The sequence below is a fragment of the Syngnathus floridae genome, chromosome 20, assembly GCF_059516105.1.
Source record: "Syngnathus floridae isolate MCC-2025c chromosome 20, RoL_Sflo_1.0, whole genome shotgun sequence".
Taxonomy (NCBI): domain Eukaryota; kingdom Metazoa; phylum Chordata; class Actinopteri; order Syngnathiformes; family Syngnathidae; genus Syngnathus; species Syngnathus floridae.
Genome location: NC_142432.1, coordinates 6,178,475 through 6,195,426, shown reverse-complemented (window position 1 = coordinate 6,195,426; position 16,952 = coordinate 6,178,475). Strand labels below are relative to the sequence as shown.

The window sequence follows — 16,952 nt, the reverse complement described above, 5'->3', positions numbered from 1 at the left end:
CCACAAGCGCAAAATGGCTCCACTCCACCTGGACGATGAAGTGCATTTGCATCTTAAGAGCAAAGAGATGAGCAGATGCTCCCTCGATAACGTGAGGACGGCCGTGTGCCGACGAAACATTTACCAACCGTAGAATACGCTTAACATAAGTTGGACGAGTCAAGTCTGTGCGGCGGGTGCTGGGAAAAGACAAATGTAATCGATAGAAATGCCCGAGTGCTTCGGTGACACACAGCCAGCACGGCTTTAGCGGGCGTGACGGATGTTTCGTCCCGGCGAGCCCTCTCGTTAAAATGAAACCGACGGCCCCGGGAAGAGCGGCGGCTTTCGGCCGTCCGAGACGGGACAAAGTAGCATTTCCAAAATATGGCTTTTGACTTTGTGGGGGAACATGTAACTGCCTTCTACTATTGTGGCGAATTACAGAGTGCGGCGGTGCCAGAGAAGAATCTTTCCAAAGTTGACAATGTATGATGGTAAGAGTTTGCAATTTCTTCTTGTTGCTTTAATCAGGCGGAAATTGAAGGTGATGAGCGGCGTCGGCGGGAGGCCCCGACGGCGCTCTGCCTATTCTTTGATGTTGTTGTTGCGGCTGTTGCGCCGCCCCGTCATTTGAATATCACAGAGCGGGAGCGCCGACTCGGCCACTGGCGGCGCCTTTGTTTGCCGTGATTAAAGCAGGTGTCGCGCGGGCTCGCGCGCCTTAATGACACGTCCCATTTAAATCGCTGTCACTCGCCCGCCGAGGGGGGGGCGGAGGAGGAAATGTTTGTTTTGCGGGACCTGCCACGTACTTGAAACGCATCTGCTTTGCATAAACTTAACCTAGCTTTGCAAATGAGATGGCTCAACTTTGCAAACCTGGAAAGTCCTACAAGAAACTTTGGAGCTCCCGCACGCTGGGAGAGTGGACGGGAAAGTCAGCCAACAAGCCACACCGTGCAGAAATTAAAGCCGGAAATCCAAAATGTATTGATTAATTTAGGAATCGGCAACTCATTTGGGTCGCCATTAATAGTCGTCGAGGCAACTTGGTGCGAAGTGACTTTCACATTTATTCTATCCTGTGTGTGTGTGTGTGTGTGTGTGTGTTTGAACTTGCATCCTTTTTTTGCTATTGTTAACCTCATCGTCTGTTTGTTTAAAAAAAAAAAAAAAAAAAAAACATCCCAAAAGTTTCTATGTTTTCTGTCATTCATCACCTAGTGCGCCATTCATTTTGGACCAGTTGAAAAAAAAAACAAAACATTATTAGCACGCACCGGTCGGATTGGTGGCAGCAGGTCTGTCTATGAGTCGTGTTTGCTAAGTAAAGAAAAAAGAAAAAAAAAAAAAAAAAAAGCAGCCAGGCAGCCGGGCAGGCCAAGACAGACGACAAGCTGCCAGCTGAAAAAATGACATTTTCTGCACACACGCATTGTTTGGAGCTTGTTTGTAAATTATGTTTTACAAGACAGCCGCGCCAAGAAATGGAAGAGAAAAAAAAAAGAAAAAAGTACACTGACTCCATGCTGCCAGATGCATTATTTTCTCTATCTGACATTATTGCAAAGAAAACAAACACGATAAGGGCGCCCGTTCGAATATGGATCCAGTCCAAATCTCATTCGCCTTATCGCACTCGCCCATCGATCACCTCATCTCGCAAAAACGGAGATTAGTGTCAGCGTCATCAATAATCAGCTCCCTAATTGGCTAGTGATGTCCAAAATGTCAAAAGTAAGAAGAGCGCAAAATACGCCAAGGCACACTAAAAGTCGTATAAGGAAGAAAATTGAATCCGCCTCGCAGGCTCATCGTCTGTTCAGCTCGTGAATTTCGGGAGGCGCCGACTCGCCCGTCGGCAGTCTGGACTGAGACGAGAGCCCAAAGTGACAGATGAGCCTCTTCGCGCCTCCTCCACTTTGTGTCAACTGTGATGAGAATATTTCACTTTGGAAGCGGCGCCTTTAAAAAGTTGTGCTCGTGCATCCTGTGACCGGAATGCGCCAACGAGGCAAACAAAGCAGTCCTGCGCTCGATTCAAATTCATCAAATGTGAAAATGGAACTTGGGATGTGACCGGCACCTCAGCTCAGACGTGTGGTCTCCACATCTTTTTTTTTTTCTTCTGTCCCTCCAGTTCATCCACATCCCAGCAGGTTGCCCGTAAACCCGGCTCATCGGGGCCCCGAGGCCAATTAGCCCCGCGAGCCCAGGCGCGCCTAATCACCCAAAGGAGGTTCCATCCCGCAGTTTTGCTTTTCAGCAAGTAAGAAAGAGAAGAATAGCGAGAGCGCGCCTCACGCTGACGCGCAAATAAGCAGCAGCGGCGGAGTCCGACCCGCGTGGCTTGGCCGCCCCGAAAGACGCCGCGCGTGACCCGACCGCCGGCTGAGCTTCCATCAAGAACGCTCTTCGCGTTGGTTGTTTGTTTGCTGAAGTTTGGACAACACTTGAGGACGCCTCATCGAGTTTAATGGAAATGAAGGTTAGCGCAGGGGATCGCGGGTCTTAATTAAAACCGCAGCGTATCCAAGCAACGGTCGGGAAGGGCCGAGAGGGGGGCACCGCGAGGGCTCCCGTTGGCCGTTGATGACCCGGCTGCGCTCTCGCCGTCGTAATTTGCAGGCCGGAGAACATTGTGAGAATCGCGCAGCGTGGGCGGACACTTACAAGATGGCTTAGTTTCATTTCGCTCGTCTCGCTAACAGGACGAAAAGCACACGCACACGGCCGGAAGACCTTCACCGAGGACAAAGAGGACGTGATGCACAGCTATCGTCGGCACTTTCATCCTGAATTTCTTGTTCGTATAAACAAGGATAGAAAACGCAACTTTCGTTCATTGTGCGAACCACCGTGGCAGATTTCGCAATCAAAAAAGCAACAAAAAAGGAAAACTTACCGGGTAGGGTAGAACGTTGGTGTCTGTTGGTGTGGCAGATGATGGCCAGACTGGGCCATCGCCACAATTTGTGAATTGAGCACTGAAAAACCTGAAAAAAATGAAAAGAAATTCCATCAGTCAGTAAGATTGTCTGCTAAGCAAAGAAAACATTTTGCGCTTTGGACAAATGACCCGTTGGCCATTTGGTCACGCCTGCAAGTTGGAAAAGTGAAAATGGGACTCGGCGAAAGATGAACCGATGCGATTCCAAGAAGCACCAGCGGATGGCAGAAGGTTGCCCACCCGAGGACCTTCAGTCAAACGCTTGGTAGTGTGGACTTGCGACTAGCAAATATCTGCACTCGCATCGACTCTCAGCGGGCAACCCTCGAGAGCCCGCAGCCATTAGGGGCTCCAGCAGAGGGGGCCAACCCCCCGCCTGCCCGCTTCACCGCTCCGCTGCGCTAACTGGCACATGTTCAATAGCGCACTCCTCTCGTCTGTCTGCGGCGTCATTCTGCAGCGTACTTTTCTTTTTCAGCGGGCTGCAGCCGTAAAGATTCATGGGCAACTCGAACAGGCTTAATATCCATCCTGCATCAACGCGGGGGGTGGGAGGTTGTTCGAGTGAATCATGGTGCCCCGGTGGCTTGGAAGTACCCACATATGCTAATGTTTACTGTGGTGCACTACATTATTCAAATACATGGAGCCTTTGGGGTTAGCCGCACCCGCTGCCGCTAGCACCGAGACGCGGTCAGTCGGCGTGCGTAATCGCACCCACCGAGGTATTTAGACATGCTATTCATCAGTTGAAACACCAACAAAACTGATCATTCAGTGTACAGTAATCCCTCATTTATCGTGGATAATTGGTTCCAAAAACCCCACACGAAAAGTGAAATCGGCTAAGTCCAGTCACCAACAAGAAGTACTGGGTAGGCTAACGAGTTAGCGGAAAGATGCTAATTCTCGATAGTGCTAACACGCAAAAACGGACTTCTAAAGGAATATAAACGAACATTTGGAGCGATACTACATTGTCCTAAAGGTTAGACACGTTTCCTCAATCTAGAAGTTTTATTTTGACTTCTAAATGTTTTTTTAATTTGGAAAAAAAAATCCACGATGTAGTGAAGCCGCGATAAACGAAACGCAAAGTAACGAGGGATCACTAATTCCTTGCATCATTTGGCCGCTAGGGGGGCAGTATAATGCATACCTAGGAACATACAGGTATGTGCACAAAAGTCACCTTAACTGAACGTGAGAGATTTACTTTTAACGGGCAGTTGGATGCACCGGTCGCTAGTTAAAGTCGCTAACTGCTAATTGCTAACGGGCGCGCCGCCTATCGATCGCGTCTGAAAGACAGGCCAGGACGCGACAACCCGGCAGTTGCGTCGCAAAAGAACAACGCGGTCAGGTGTAATTAAGGCCAACGTGCGTGTTTAATGGATCAATAATGACGGACAGATGGGACGGCCATGAAAGGAGGGCTAAGGGAAAAAAAAAAAAAGAACAGGAGCACTTAGGCGGGCAATTAATATGTCAAAGGAAGCGAGAGTAAAGCCGATAACATAAATGTAAGAACAGCTCGGAGGGCCGTTACTCGGGATTATCGTCATCGATTGGCTCCCGATGCCAACGAGTGACTTTCATGTTAATAACGTCATTGATTCTCCACACCGAGCAGATTTTGATAGACAAAAAAGAAAGATAAAGTCACGCCGGGTTCCTCGTCTTCTTCGGAGCGCGTCGATTCTGATCAAATTAAAGCGCCGGCGTCGAGGACGGACGGCGGGGAAAGCCGGGTCCAGTTCCGGGTCAGTATGGCTGTCAGACTGGACCGCTTGGGAACACTGGCGGCTTTTCCGAGCCATTTACATAACAGGAGTGAAGCACTGTGACTGAAAAAAATAATAATAATAAACTGAGAAGTGAAATTCAACAAGGAGGTGCAGATAGCGAGACAGAAAGTCCAAATAAATGGCTGCACGACAATATGCTGCTCTCGTCACTTCCAATTAATTCCTCATCACTACTTTGCATGCATACTGACCAAGTTCCCTCTCAACATTCCTCCGATGGCCTCGCACAGAACACGGGCAAATTCCTTCTTATGATTCCGCTCCAGTCCTAAAAGCAGACCTTTTGAGGCCATTTACCTTTTTCATCCGGCAGGCATAGTCAAAGCAAATTTAAAATTGCAAATTGTGCTGCTGGGGTCTACGTCCGCGTGCTCGCAACTCAGACACGAAACTTAACCCGCCTTCATTTTTTATGGCCGTACGGTATCACGCCGCACAGTGGCTGGCGCCTCTTTAATTTGTGTTCCTTCGGCTATCCAACAGCACGTCCATTGCGAGTTGCCTTCCCAGCTCGCTCCTCCACGACACACAATACAATAGCAACATTATTGACTTCTCACTTAAATGCAAAACTAGCAGGAAGTTTAGGCTAGCTACAGGAAGAGCAAAGCTGTCACGATAACCTAGCGTCAGAGTTCACGCAAGCTTACCCGCATCTGACAGGTGAAGAGAAACGTCGTCTGTTGCTTGTGTTTCTTATCCTTGAGTTGTAAAAACCTTGAATGGTGTTATTGTACTTCTCGCCAGCAACAAAAAGAGAATCCTTGAATCCAAATGACTTCATCTTCGGCGTGTCCTCTTTCGTTGCACTTGCTTCACGAGGCAGCCTCGACCTCGTCTCATTGCGTAGCTTCCACGCACCTGAAAGTGATTTTTTTAAAGTGCACATTATTATTATTATTATTATTATTATTGTTATTATTATTATTATTATTATTATTATTATTATTATTATTTTATTATTAATTATTATTATTATAAAAAGACATCTGTGAAATCATTGAATTTAACAACAAAACAATTTTTAACCAATCAGACATGAGAAAGTCACTTCCGGAAAAGGCAAAAGGTGAACTAACGAAAGGGGACTGACTCAACGTTTACCAATAAAACTAAAATTCTTTACCCAGATTAGACGACCGAAATGTAGCAAATGTAAAAAAAAAAAAAAAAAAAAAAAAAAGACCTCCTAGCTAGTGTATTACTGACCCCTGGTGTTCATAGTGAGAATGGTCAGACAGGTAGAGCAGAAAGAAAAACGACAGCTTTCGAGGCTCGATGATTACAATGAAATTTGACTGTTGTGTATGGGAACAAAATAAGACTTACTAATAGTCATTATTCCTCTGAATATAACCACTTAGTTGATACAATTGTTTCTCATAATTACTGTAATGATGGACAATTATGTTGTACTTCATTGCTGTTTTTTTAATTTATTTTTTACTTCGCTGTCTTTGTGCTGTTTTAATTGACCAAGCCATGGATAAAAATTGTGTTTGCGATTGCTCGTTCATGCTAAAATGGAAAGTTTTCACATGAATTGTTTTGCAGATGACACGAGATGCTAAGAATAAAGTAGTGTTGTTTTTTGTTATATTTTGTCTTGATGTTAATGGACTGTCCCATTCATAATGCTTCCAAAAACATAAATACATCCATACCATACGTACATACATGAACACATTTAAATTATATATATATATATATATATATATATATATATATATATATATATATATATATATATATATATATATATATATATATATATATATATATATATACACATTCACACAAACACACACACACAAACAAACAGACATAAAAAATTTTTGAGGAAGAAGTCACTAGTGGTTTGTTGCATAGTTGTTTTATTGTGAAAAAAAAATTGAAGACAAGGCAGACGGTCTTGTGCGCGTGTGTGAATGTAAGTGTGTGTGGAAAAGCAAGATGTGCGAGGATCCTCTCATTTCTTATTGAGCTCGGCGTCATCCCTCTCCACGGGAAATATTTCGATTTCCTTAATGATACGTTGAGCAATAGTGTTGTTGTTTGCCGACACCATCCTCCGGGACATCAAGTCAAACGGCCCTCCTAAATTTTGCCCGGTACAAAAAAAGCATCTTTACTATCCAAGAACGTCTTCACGGAGGATTGAAAAGCATCCCCTGGCCTGTCCAGATCAGTCCAGCACCAGCGTACGTACCATCCACGTCCAGCAGCATTCCGCCGGCTTCTGTCACGATCACCGCCCCCGCCGCGATGTCCCAGCAGTGGATCCCGATCTCAAAGAAGGCCTCCACCGCCCCGCACGCCACCAGGCACATGTTGGTGGCGGCCGTTCCGGAGCCGCGCAAACTGCGGGCATGCATTGGTGTCAATTGTTACCGCGAGATGCAAATGAAGCTTCACATTGGGCTTCGTAAACCAGTTGTATTTTTGGACTCCTCTAGATGGCATTCTTGGTGGCCAAGACGTTGCTTCTCAATTAAATAGTAATTTGTCAATAAAATTGTAATAAGTGGCCCACTGATTGAGAAGCACAGGTTTCAAAAATGGCCAGTCAGTGTGCCTTCATCGCAATGTTGAACTGAGAGTGCCACCTAGAGGAGTCAACATGGTGGCGAAAAGTAAAACAAAAAGACTCTAACTGAAAACGAGGTCAAATCAATTGAGTAACTTTGAATATTGGTGGTTTTCCGTTAAGCTCCGACTCACCCGTGCACGGGGATACGTAGGATTCTTTGCATGGTGGAGAAGATCTTGGTGACCTTTTCGGGGCTCCTGTCGGTGCCGTGCTCTGAGATGATGAGGGACTTGTTGATGTCTGGCGAGGAGACAGCGCTTAGCGGTTGCCTTTGCCGGCTGGCGGGGAACCCCCCACACATACACACAAAAAAGGTTGGTGGGTACCTTTCACATCCGACACCTGGAGGCGGTCGTTGTCACAGAAAGCGCCTTTGCCTTTCCTGGCTTTGTACATCTTGTCTTCCAAGCAGCTGTACACCACGCCAAACTCCAACTGCGACATCGGCAGGAAAAAAAACAAAACATTGGAGCCCCATCGGCGCACGGAGTCGATTTTCTTTTTGTGTGAACTCACCTGCTTTTTGACTGCAAAGGCGATCGACACTGCCACAAATGGGAACCTGTGAACAGCGCCCACAAAAGCGGACAATTTGTATTGATCAACACGAGATGCGCCAAAAGGACAAAGCAAAAAGATGACAATGATTTCAATAAGCTGTTTTGCGGGTTTGGTCACGTGACGTGCACAACGCAAGCGTCTAATGAGCACTTGTGACGTTAATTTCGCTCGACAGCAGAGGGCGACATTTCACAACACGATGGATAGAAAACTGAGCAATTCATCTGTTGAAATTTTATTCCACCAACGCAATATTGACCAAAACACGTTGGGGAACATAGTGGGCCAGGTTTTGGGCTTGGGGAAAATAAATGTTGTGTCACTTTACAGCACCACAAAGGCCATCTTGGCATCCGGCACCAATGCATCAGCGCAATACTTTTAAGGCTGCGTGTGCAAAGACAAGGTCTTCCGTACCCATGGACAAAGTTGGTGGTCCCGTCCACCGGGTCGATGATCCACGTGGGTTTGTCGGTCAAGATGCATGGCTTGCCGTTTGCCACCGACTCCTCGCCGATGAAGCTGCAGTGGATATGACAGAGAAAAGTCAGTCGGTGCAGTTGAAAAAAGTTGTAAATTGGTCGTTGACACCGATGCTGCTGCAGTATAGCGCCAACTACTGCCAAGGAGGACTTACTCCATCTCAGATTTTTCTTTTTGCCTTAATTATCAGTTGCCTTGACAAACAGTCGTAACACCGTCACACTGTAGTCGCACCACAGTTGGAAAAGTTATCAAACAATCTCCATCGTGGTGTGGTCCAAATAAGAAGATGGCCGAGCCAATACAGCTGCAGAGCCGGCACTCGCAGCACACCTCACAGCGCAATTACCGGCCAATTAAGGCTTCGCCTTAAAACACATGCGGGCCCGGCATGAGCCCCCCACGAGGCTCACTTGTAAGTGTCGGCTCCAAACTCTTCTTTGAGCATGCTGATGATGATCTTCTCCACCCTCTCATCTGTCTTGGTCACCAGGTCCACGGCAGAGCTCTTGATCATCACCTTGATTTCACTCTCGCAGGCTTTCCGAATTTCCTGCACGCAAGCACACACGCAACATTGGCTGGGGCAACTCTTTGCGATGACATCATCGCTGCTACCATCTCACTCCTCAACCCCACCCCACCTCTGGCCCCGCTGTCAGAGTTCCTTTTTGCAGGTGACTCACAAACATACCTCACCGGCTCTCCGTGCCACTTTGACGGCAAAATCGTACGCTCTCTCCCATGGGTCTGCCATCTCTTGCTGCTTTGTCTTCACCTGCATTCACACACATGCAAAGCAACTCTGTTTGGGCGTGTACAAGCAACTGCAAGGCACAAAAGAAGAGCGAGGAAGGCCCAGCGCGTGCGGGGGCTTTCCCTCTCCTCGGGCTGGCCGAGCAGAGCATGTGTCACAAAAGAATGACTTATGTAACAAACATCCTAAGTCAAACTGCCTTCCTTTTGGAGCAGCGGCACGCAAAAAAAAAAAAAAAAGAACAACAAACGACAGGATAACATCTGCGGTAGGTTTGTGCTATTGACCCTGATGCGAAGCGACAACAACGAGCACCTTACCTTGAGAAGTGATGGAAGAGCAGGAAGAGACCTTGCCGACTTGTGCCGTGGTGTCGTATGCAAAAAGAAAAGCTAAAATGCCAAAAAAGGAGGGTGGGTTCTCTCGTGCTGTCAAAGTAGGAAAAGTACTAGCACCGCCTCACTCACCCACAAAAAAAAAAAAAAAAAAAACACGCTCTTCAGCAAGACATGCAAGAACATGATGGCACATTTAAATGTAAGCCAGTGGAAAATTTCCACTGAATCAACAAACAAAGTTTGCACGTTTTGGCAAGTTTGGGATGCAATCTGCACGGCTCTGTTCAAATCAAATGAAAAGCAGATGAAGGTCCAAACCTGCCGGAGTCTTGCAAAGTTTAATTTGCGTCGCAACGAAGCTGTACCACAGTGATTAGAGGCTGCTTTAAATTGCCCAGGGCAGGTTAAAGGAAGTGCCATCGGGCAGGAAGGCACTGTGCCATGTGCCAATTTGGCTGCACAAATGGCAACTGGGCACATGTTTACAGCCAATTAAAATGCCAGATTGTATCACATGACCTTTTGCCAAAAAAAAGAAGTAATTAGTACATGACATAAATGTATAATAGTATGTATAAACTACTGGATGTTAGCAAAATACGGCTTGGCTAACATGTACAATTTTTGTCACGAATGCTCAACGAGCTAAGTCAAACGTGAGGCTCGGTTGCTAAACGTTTTTTGTTGCATTTGCTTCGCCCGTTGGCAACTGTCGCCTCGCTCGACTTTTGGGAAATTGGAGCGATCTCAGCAGCGATTTCAGCAAAGTTCCAGCGAGGTAATAGCAGGGGCCAAACAAATACATCCGTCTTGCTGTCCCACCATGAATAATTGATCGGCAATGACTGATGATTTGGACGCCGACCTCCCGGGATTCGCAGCTGTAATTGAGGCCGAGACGTCGGTCAAGGTCGGCTCTTGAGAGATGAGCGGGCCCTGCCCCGTTTTTCTCCCCGGTGGAGCCACAAACAAGATGTATTATTTAACGGCTGACGCGCTAGCTTCCACGCAGGGCTGAGGAAACATGCTCTCTTCCCCTTCTAGAACGTTCCACTGCAGTTTCCTTTGTGTAACTTTTTAATTAAGTAGCTTAAAGACAGCTAAATTTGTTAAGCAGCAAGTTTAGCATTATTAGCTAACAAAGTTATGTGACGCAAAATGTTAGCAATGTTAGCGTGTCCGTTGACTGCTATGGGCGATGTGAATTAGCAAAGATTGGCTAACTGCATATGCTAAATCCCGGATAAACGTTCGGGTGGTGTCAGGAAGGACATCCGGCAATCAGGCATGAATCCAGTGGTAAACAAATCCCGAGAGAAATTCGCAGCAGCGACCCCACGTAGGAGCCCAAAGTCACAAACAAACAGACTATTGTTTACCCTCCTGAATTCAACATCAGCATAGTGCGGTTAGACTTGATTGTTAACAAAAAGAAGGCATTCCAGTGGCCTCTGGCACATGAGCAGCGGCTTTTACAAGGCAGGGTGGAACGTTAATGAGTGCCTGTCATTTGAAACTATAGAAAAGAAGAAGGTTGCATAATTCGTGGCAGAGAAGTCATGCCCGCTTTGCTGTCCTCACACTACACGATGAATACAAGTGATGTACAAAGAGACGTTTTTGGCAGAGTCTGACAATGGCTCCGAAATTGCACTTGAATGTCAGTGCGGTCCCTACAGAATATTTCTTGCTATCCATAGCCATTTACTTGAAAACATTATTAAAGGGCGGGCGGGGGTGGAGGGAGAGATCCAAGGGGTTGTTTCAGCCTTGTCAGTGAAATTTCCCGCGGGAGATGTAAAATTCCGAAAGGGCAAAATCATGACGGACGGGAGGAAGCGTTCGATCGATTTGGCAACGACGGCCGCTTGGTTCGTCACGGAGGTCTTGGAAAAGTCAAGCAATTTGGAGTTCAAGCGAGCCAAAGTGCAATGCCCCCCCCCAAAGTATTTTTCCCGCCTCACTCAAGAGTGACACTTTGGGTAGGAGCAGAAAACGTCGCTGCGAAAAAACGGCGTGCGGGACATTCAAGATGTGGAAGCAGAACAATGGTGCGCACTTCCTGACAGGCACTGCAGGCGCACAGGAACGCGCAATAAAATCTTTTTCAAAAATACCACACACTCTACACAGCTGCGAAAATTGTTTCGCACGTTTCACCGAGCATTTTTCTCTGCAAAGCAATTATTTGGGCAGCTTAGGTTTTATAGTGAGCGTTAGCCTCTCTAATTGACTGTTAGCCTAAGTTAGCATGTCCAGGTAACATTTTTTTGTGATGTTATTTCAGCAAACAAGGGTCATTATGCTAGCTTCGCATTTAGCATCGTTTAACAATATTAAACTATAGCCTATTAGCATAGCAATTAAGAGGCTTGAAGCGTGCAGTCGTAGCTTGCCAGAGGCTGACAGCAAATCTTTACCAAGCGCAACATGCAGGTACACGATGGTCGTTGCCATGGCGACGGCCTCCAATTCCGCTCGTTCACCGGAGAACGACGAGAATGCGCCGACGCACCCTGCTAATCGCAGGCGCCCGCAGGTTTCGTCTTCCCATTGTTACGTAAGGCCGTATATTGTTTAACGAGCATTCGCACAATGCATAGAAGGCGGTTCTTGTCAACAGCAGATGTTGCTGTAGGATTTAATGACACAACTGGTCGGGTAGGTTATCAGGTGCAACAAAAACTTCATTCCCGGTTCTAACCTTACGTGCACACGAACTAGCCAAGTCGACTTAAGCCGGTTTGAACTGTGCTTATTTAAAAACAACTTGTTAGCTTTGGTGTGGCACTATACGTTGCAAGCTCATATTTCAACCAAACCTGAATTTGGATGATAATTTGACACATTTGCACGTGAGGTTGAACGGCACACATCCTTGGGCGTTTTTTTTTTTTTGGTCTCCCCTCCCACAAAGGCGATTGGTCTCCAACGAGACATGTAGCAACAAGGAGCGCCAACAACATCAACGAGGTGGGCGGCGGGGAAGGCGTTTATTTAAAGCTTGTAAGATACACATCAAGAGCGCTCTTTTATTTGGGGTTGAATAAATCGCAGTGGCAAACAGGAAGAAACAACGCTAATTTAATTAAACATTTTGGCGCCAAGACAGTTTCAGCTTGAGGGGATTTTGTAAAACCACCAATTGTTTCTCCAAATTTCCTCTATAAAAAAAAATAATAGTATTTTGATGCAGCAATTTGAAGAGCAAGCAAATCCGTGCACGGCTCAAGTGAACTAGGTGGGAGAAAAAACAAATGTTTGTGGGATAAACGATGTCAATTGTCGACATGCGTCTGGCACGAACGCATGAAAGGCTTGTAGTTGATGGGCGGAACATCGGTGACACACGTCACGAGGCCACGCGGGTTTGCCAACAACGTGACGATTACGCAATATGCTGGCCGCCCATCATACCAGGCAGCTGACAAGCTCATGACTCACACTGGCTGAAATGCACCATATGGACAAAAGTATTCAGTCACACCCCCTCCGTCGCTTCAAAGGGACGCATTATGGACAAGGGACTTTTGATTTGCTCCAAGACGAGCACTCGTCTAGTGCCCGCAAGGCTGCCAGCCAAGTGTGAAATTTAACAAGCGTGTCAAACTTTTGTTGTAGTGATGTCGCAATTCAACTTATTGACACGATTAATGCCCCCGGCAGTGAGTTTCTTCAGCCATGACTCGGCTGAACAAACATCCGCCACTCTCAAGGCACAGGCAGACTACAAAGTGCAAGACGCCACCAGCCAAAAGTTCCCCCGCTAAGCAACGTTAGCCCAAATTAGCATTAGCAAAAACGCAAATGATCAGCTCATGAGTGCGCATCTGGTGTTTGCTTTTTAAAAGCGTGTTTCTGCAGCTTGGCGATGAAGTGCTGCCTTCCTGATTGAAAATGTAATCAAATGTGATTCATTCATAGTCGGGGCGAGTTTTGAGAGGTCGCAAAGTTGACACCGCGGAGTAGCCCGAGCGTCCCGCAACGCTCTGTCACAAAACGAAAGTCATCCTTTGCATTTGCGTTGCGACAGAACTGCTGAAAAGCCAAAATGGAGCCATTTCAACCAAAGGGGATTTCGAGTGTTCTGCAATTCGTCTTCTATTGTGTGTTTTGACAGAAGACTGTGGGAAGCTTTTGATTGGGACATCTGGAAACGGTTTATAAGCTCAGGGGGTGCCTTTGAGCAACATGGTTCTGGCTCGTGTCTTTCTCTTTGAGAAAGTTTGGAGAAAGTTTGTCGTCGCTCCTAATGAAGGCTGCCCAAACATTTTCATGCGTATAGAAAATGACGCGAGGGGCGCTCGCTAACAACGCCTCGTTCTTTGCTCGGGTGCCTACTTGATCGGCGACATTCCGTCTCGGCAGAAGTCGGTTTCTCCTGAGATGTGCTCGCAAATCTATGAGATTACTCGGATAGTTTGTGGAATCGCTGATTGGACAATTCTAAATAGATTTGACTATAAACAGATAATCGGCTCCGTATCTGTTATCGGTCTCCTTAACTACTAATTGCTGACCCAATACTTTTGTCCACAGAATGCACACACGTTCCTAATGAGCATCCCTGCGAGGACGACATGAGGAAAAACACTTCCAATTCAAAAGAGCGAATGCTGAACTACGCTACTCGTCACAAGTGCTAATTTTTTTTATTTTTGTTTTTTTGTTTTTACGAGCCATCTGCATCATCCCTGCCGACGTGAAACTCGGCGATGTGCCCGGCGAGATGCCGGGCCAGCGCTGGGGTGCTGGCCGCAATCAGTCGGCGGGACATCAGGTCAAAGGGCCCACCTGGGCGACAGAAGACCACAGGACGAACAGCGTCAGCCGTATTGCCAGGAACGGTGCGCTCACGCGATGCCGTGGTCGAGATTGACCAACAAGCTCCGATTTGAATAAAATCAGCATTATGGCTTACAGCGCACGTCCTCGACACGCACTGTTAAGTAAGAGCACGCTCGGGGAGGGGGGGATTTAAAAAAAGATTTTTGAAAAAGGGACATGATTGTCTTCCTGTTGGCAGATCAAGCTCATTCGATCCAGCGGATGTCCCTAATTTTGTGGTTAGGAGCGGAAATGCCGCTGGAAAATGTCCTTTTAAAACTTGCCAGCAGCAATGATAAATTATATTAGTGTGGAAAAAAACAAAACATTGACTTTGGGGTAACAAGCGATTCCTTCAAAATCTAGCTTCAAAATCACGAGCTGATGGGAGATAAATGAGGACGCCATGTTGGCTCTACTTCCTCTTCGACGTCTGTAAAAAGGTGCCAACTTGAGCGGGTAACGCTGCGGTTGTAGTTGGCCAATGTTGCGCAATAGCACAGGATGTAACCGCTCGCATGCATTAGCGGCGGGATTACTCAAAGCTTTAACCACCTTCCAACTTCTCGTTTTGAGAAATCACTCCGCTGACTCCTGTCCTGACTCGCGTTTGCACTCACGCGATGACACGACCGACTCGCAATGGAAAATTACAGTGACGAGGCCAAAGTATGACTGCCGATCGGCCCTCACCTGAAATATCCAGCACGACTCCTCCGGCCTCTGTTAGCACGGCGGCGCCGCCGGCCATGTCCCAGCAGTGGATTCCCTGGTGGTAGTACGCGTCTGCCGCACCGCTGGCCACCAGGCACAAGTTGATGGCGGCGCTGCCCGACGAGCGGATGCTGAGGACGCAAGAGGTCAGGAGCTTAGCACTTGGTTGGACTGTACAACTTCACACATGCCGACTTCACACACACAATTTTTTCCCCCCTTATAAAATCAGTTATGAAATATTTGCACGGTCCTGATTACTAACACAAGCAGTTATGAAAGAGAACCTCCTTGGCGCAGGTAATTACCCATGCACAGGGATGGCAAGGATGCTCCTGAGGTTGGCCAACTTCATGTCAAAACGCTGCGTATCCTTTTCGAAGTTCACCTCGGCCAGCACCAGGCTGCGGCTGACATCTGCCACGGGCGGAGAAAAGCGGAAGAGGTGAGACCGGCTGCTGAGATACGGGCGCCACCTGCTGGCTCGAATCGGAAACGCTGGGATTTCCTCACCTTCCTGTCCCGACACTTTGATGGGAAGGCCGTTGCAGAAGGCGCCTTTGCCTTTGCGCGCTGTGTACATTTTGTCCTCGATGCAACTGTACACAACACCGAACTCGATCTGACGACAATAAAATCATCACAAATGAACACAACCGGCAAAAGAAAAACACTTGACTCACAAGCAGCGTGACCTACCTCTTTCTTCACCGTGAAGCCGATGGACACGGACACAAAAGGGAAACTAAAAACAGAAAATCAGTGGCCATAGCTTGAGGCAAAACTTGAGCGTGCGAGACGTACCCGTGCACAAAGTTGGTGGTGCCATCGATCGGGTCGATGATCCAAGTAGGCTCATCGGTGAGGATGCTCGGGGCGCCCGCCGCCACCGACTCCTCGCCGATGAAGCTTCACAAAGAAGAAAAATACAATATGTAGTATATTTAGTAAGAGTAAATAAAAAAATTGAAGCTATAAATGACAACGCATAAGAAAATCCATATTGTGCAAGCTTTTAAGGGTCAAAATATGAAATAAGAAACCATAACGTAAGAGCAAGCATGGCTTGGAAAACCAAATGTGCAAAAAATTAACTACTACCAAAAAAATTGATCAGCGTTTTTGGTCAACTGCAGCCGGTGACAAATATCTGTCTTCTGCTTGTTCTCCTGTGTGGAGACGTAGAAGTAGTGTACCTGTGCGTGGGAAACTTTGCCTTGATGGAAGATATGATGAGGCGCTCCACTCTCTGGTCCGTCTCGGTTACAAGGTCCACTTGCGAGCTTTTGTGCATGACGGCGACGTCGCCCTGGAGGGCCTCACGGACCACCTGATGGGGGAGCACCACATGAATGAACAGTGACATAACAGAGAATATGCAACACTCTTCCTACCCCAAAAATAATGTCCATTTCAAGCCAAAACAAAGTGATTTGACCCCAGTTGCTGCATTTAATAAAGTCACCTTGCCAGCTTGCTTGGCGACTTCCACGCAGTGCTCCATGCACTCCTGCCAAGGATCATCCATCGCTGATGATCAAGACCAAACGCAAACTCTCCTGGCTGAGACACACAAAAAAACCTCTGTGACACATCATTGTCACGCAACGATAATTATATGTAATCGGAACAACGTAGCACTCAGAAGTGGGGAGAGGCTTAAGAAAACATTCAATATCCGATAATAGCTAGCAAACCAGTCGGGTTACAATTTTTCAAGATGGCCTGCGGGAATTTCAACAAAATAAACATTGGAGTGTTTAGATCGATATCCCTAACGAACCTCGTGAAACGTCGTCGTGTCCCCCGTTTGGACGTAAAGTCTTCAACTTTCGATTTTACATCAGATAAAAAATCGTATGGCTGTGACACTTCGTCAGCTTCCGCGTTTAGTACCCTGCGTGCTGCGATTGGGCATCTGATATCACATGATGTTCATTCA

At 46.9% G+C, this 16,952-nt stretch overlaps 3 protein-coding genes across 4 annotated transcripts in view; all 3 read right to left on the bottom strand.

Moving 5' to 3' along the window:
• LOC148380995 (cadherin-7-like) overlaps positions 1-5,591 on the bottom strand; it is a 61,136-nt gene extending 55,545 nt beyond the window's left edge. Inside the window, exons 1-2 of the mRNA XM_088363768.1 lie at positions 5,391-5,591; positions 2,888-2,978 (exon numbers count right to left, since the gene is read on the bottom strand). The gene's annotated coding sequence lies outside the window, so the exon portion shown is untranslated. The remainder of the gene's footprint in view (positions 1-2,887; positions 2,979-5,390) is intronic.
• Positions 5,592-6,594: 1,003 nt separating this feature from the next.
• On the bottom strand, positions 6,595-15,014 carry LOC148380994 (inositol monophosphatase 1-like). 2 transcript variants are annotated; one of them, XM_088363321.1, is made up of 9 exons: positions 14,990-15,014; positions 9,069-9,152; positions 8,788-8,927; positions 8,309-8,413; positions 7,847-7,892; positions 7,657-7,765; positions 7,462-7,570; positions 6,950-7,101; positions 6,595-6,837 (listed from the first exon to the last, which is right to left on the bottom strand). In XM_088363321.1, the coding sequence occupies exons 2-9, from the start codon at positions 9,129-9,131 to the stop codon at positions 6,710-6,712; spliced, it is 852 nt and encodes a 283-aa protein (XP_088219447.1). In that variant the 5' UTR covers positions 9,132-9,152; positions 14,990-15,014; the 3' UTR covers positions 6,595-6,709. The 2 variants fall into 2 exon arrangements, with proteins under 2 accessions (XP_088219447.1, XP_088219445.1); XM_088363319.1 differs by lacking the exon at positions 14,990-15,014 and adding an exon at positions 9,452-9,603.
• On the bottom strand, positions 12,444-16,942 carry LOC148380993 (inositol monophosphatase 1-like). The gene is made up of 9 exons (XM_088363322.1): positions 16,794-16,942; positions 16,476-16,573; positions 16,207-16,340; positions 15,815-15,919; positions 15,710-15,755; positions 15,524-15,632; positions 15,319-15,427; positions 14,990-15,141; positions 12,444-14,263 (listed from the first exon to the last, which is right to left on the bottom strand). The coding sequence occupies exons 2-9, from the start codon at positions 16,536-16,538 to the stop codon at positions 14,142-14,144; spliced, it is 840 nt and encodes a 279-aa protein (XP_088219448.1). The 5' UTR covers positions 16,539-16,573; positions 16,794-16,942; the 3' UTR covers positions 12,444-14,141.
• Positions 16,943-16,952: the final 10 nt, after the last annotated feature.

What these genes read in the sequence shown, in the direction of transcription:
- LOC148380993 (XM_088363322.1), bottom strand. Translation starts at nt 16,538, where the DNA reads ATGGATGATCCTTGGCAGGAGTGCATGGAGCACTGCGTGGAAGTCGCC. An exon ending in CTTGCCATCCCTGTGCATGG is followed by an intron (nt 15,142 to 15,318) that starts GTAATTACCTGC and finishes TTGCGTCCTCAG; the next exon opens with CATCCGCTCGTCGGGCAGCG. An exon ending in AGTCGTGCTGGATATTTCAG is followed by an intron (nt 14,264 to 14,989) that starts GTGAGGGCCGAT and finishes TCTGTCGCCCAG; the next exon opens with GTGGGCCCTTTGACCTGATG.
- LOC148380994 (XM_088363321.1), bottom strand. Translation starts at nt 9,131, where the DNA reads ATGGCAGACCCATGGGAGAGAGCGTACGATTTTGCCGTCAAAGTGGCA. An exon ending in TTTGGAGCCGACACTTACAA is followed by an intron (nt 8,414 to 8,787) that starts GTGAGCCTCGTG and finishes TATCCACTGCAG; the next exon opens with CTTCATCGGCGAGGAGTCGG. An exon ending in CCAGGTGTCGGATGTGAAAG is followed by an intron (nt 7,571 to 7,656) that starts GTACCCACCAAC and finishes TCTCCTCGCCAG; the next exon opens with ACATCAACAAGTCCCTCATC.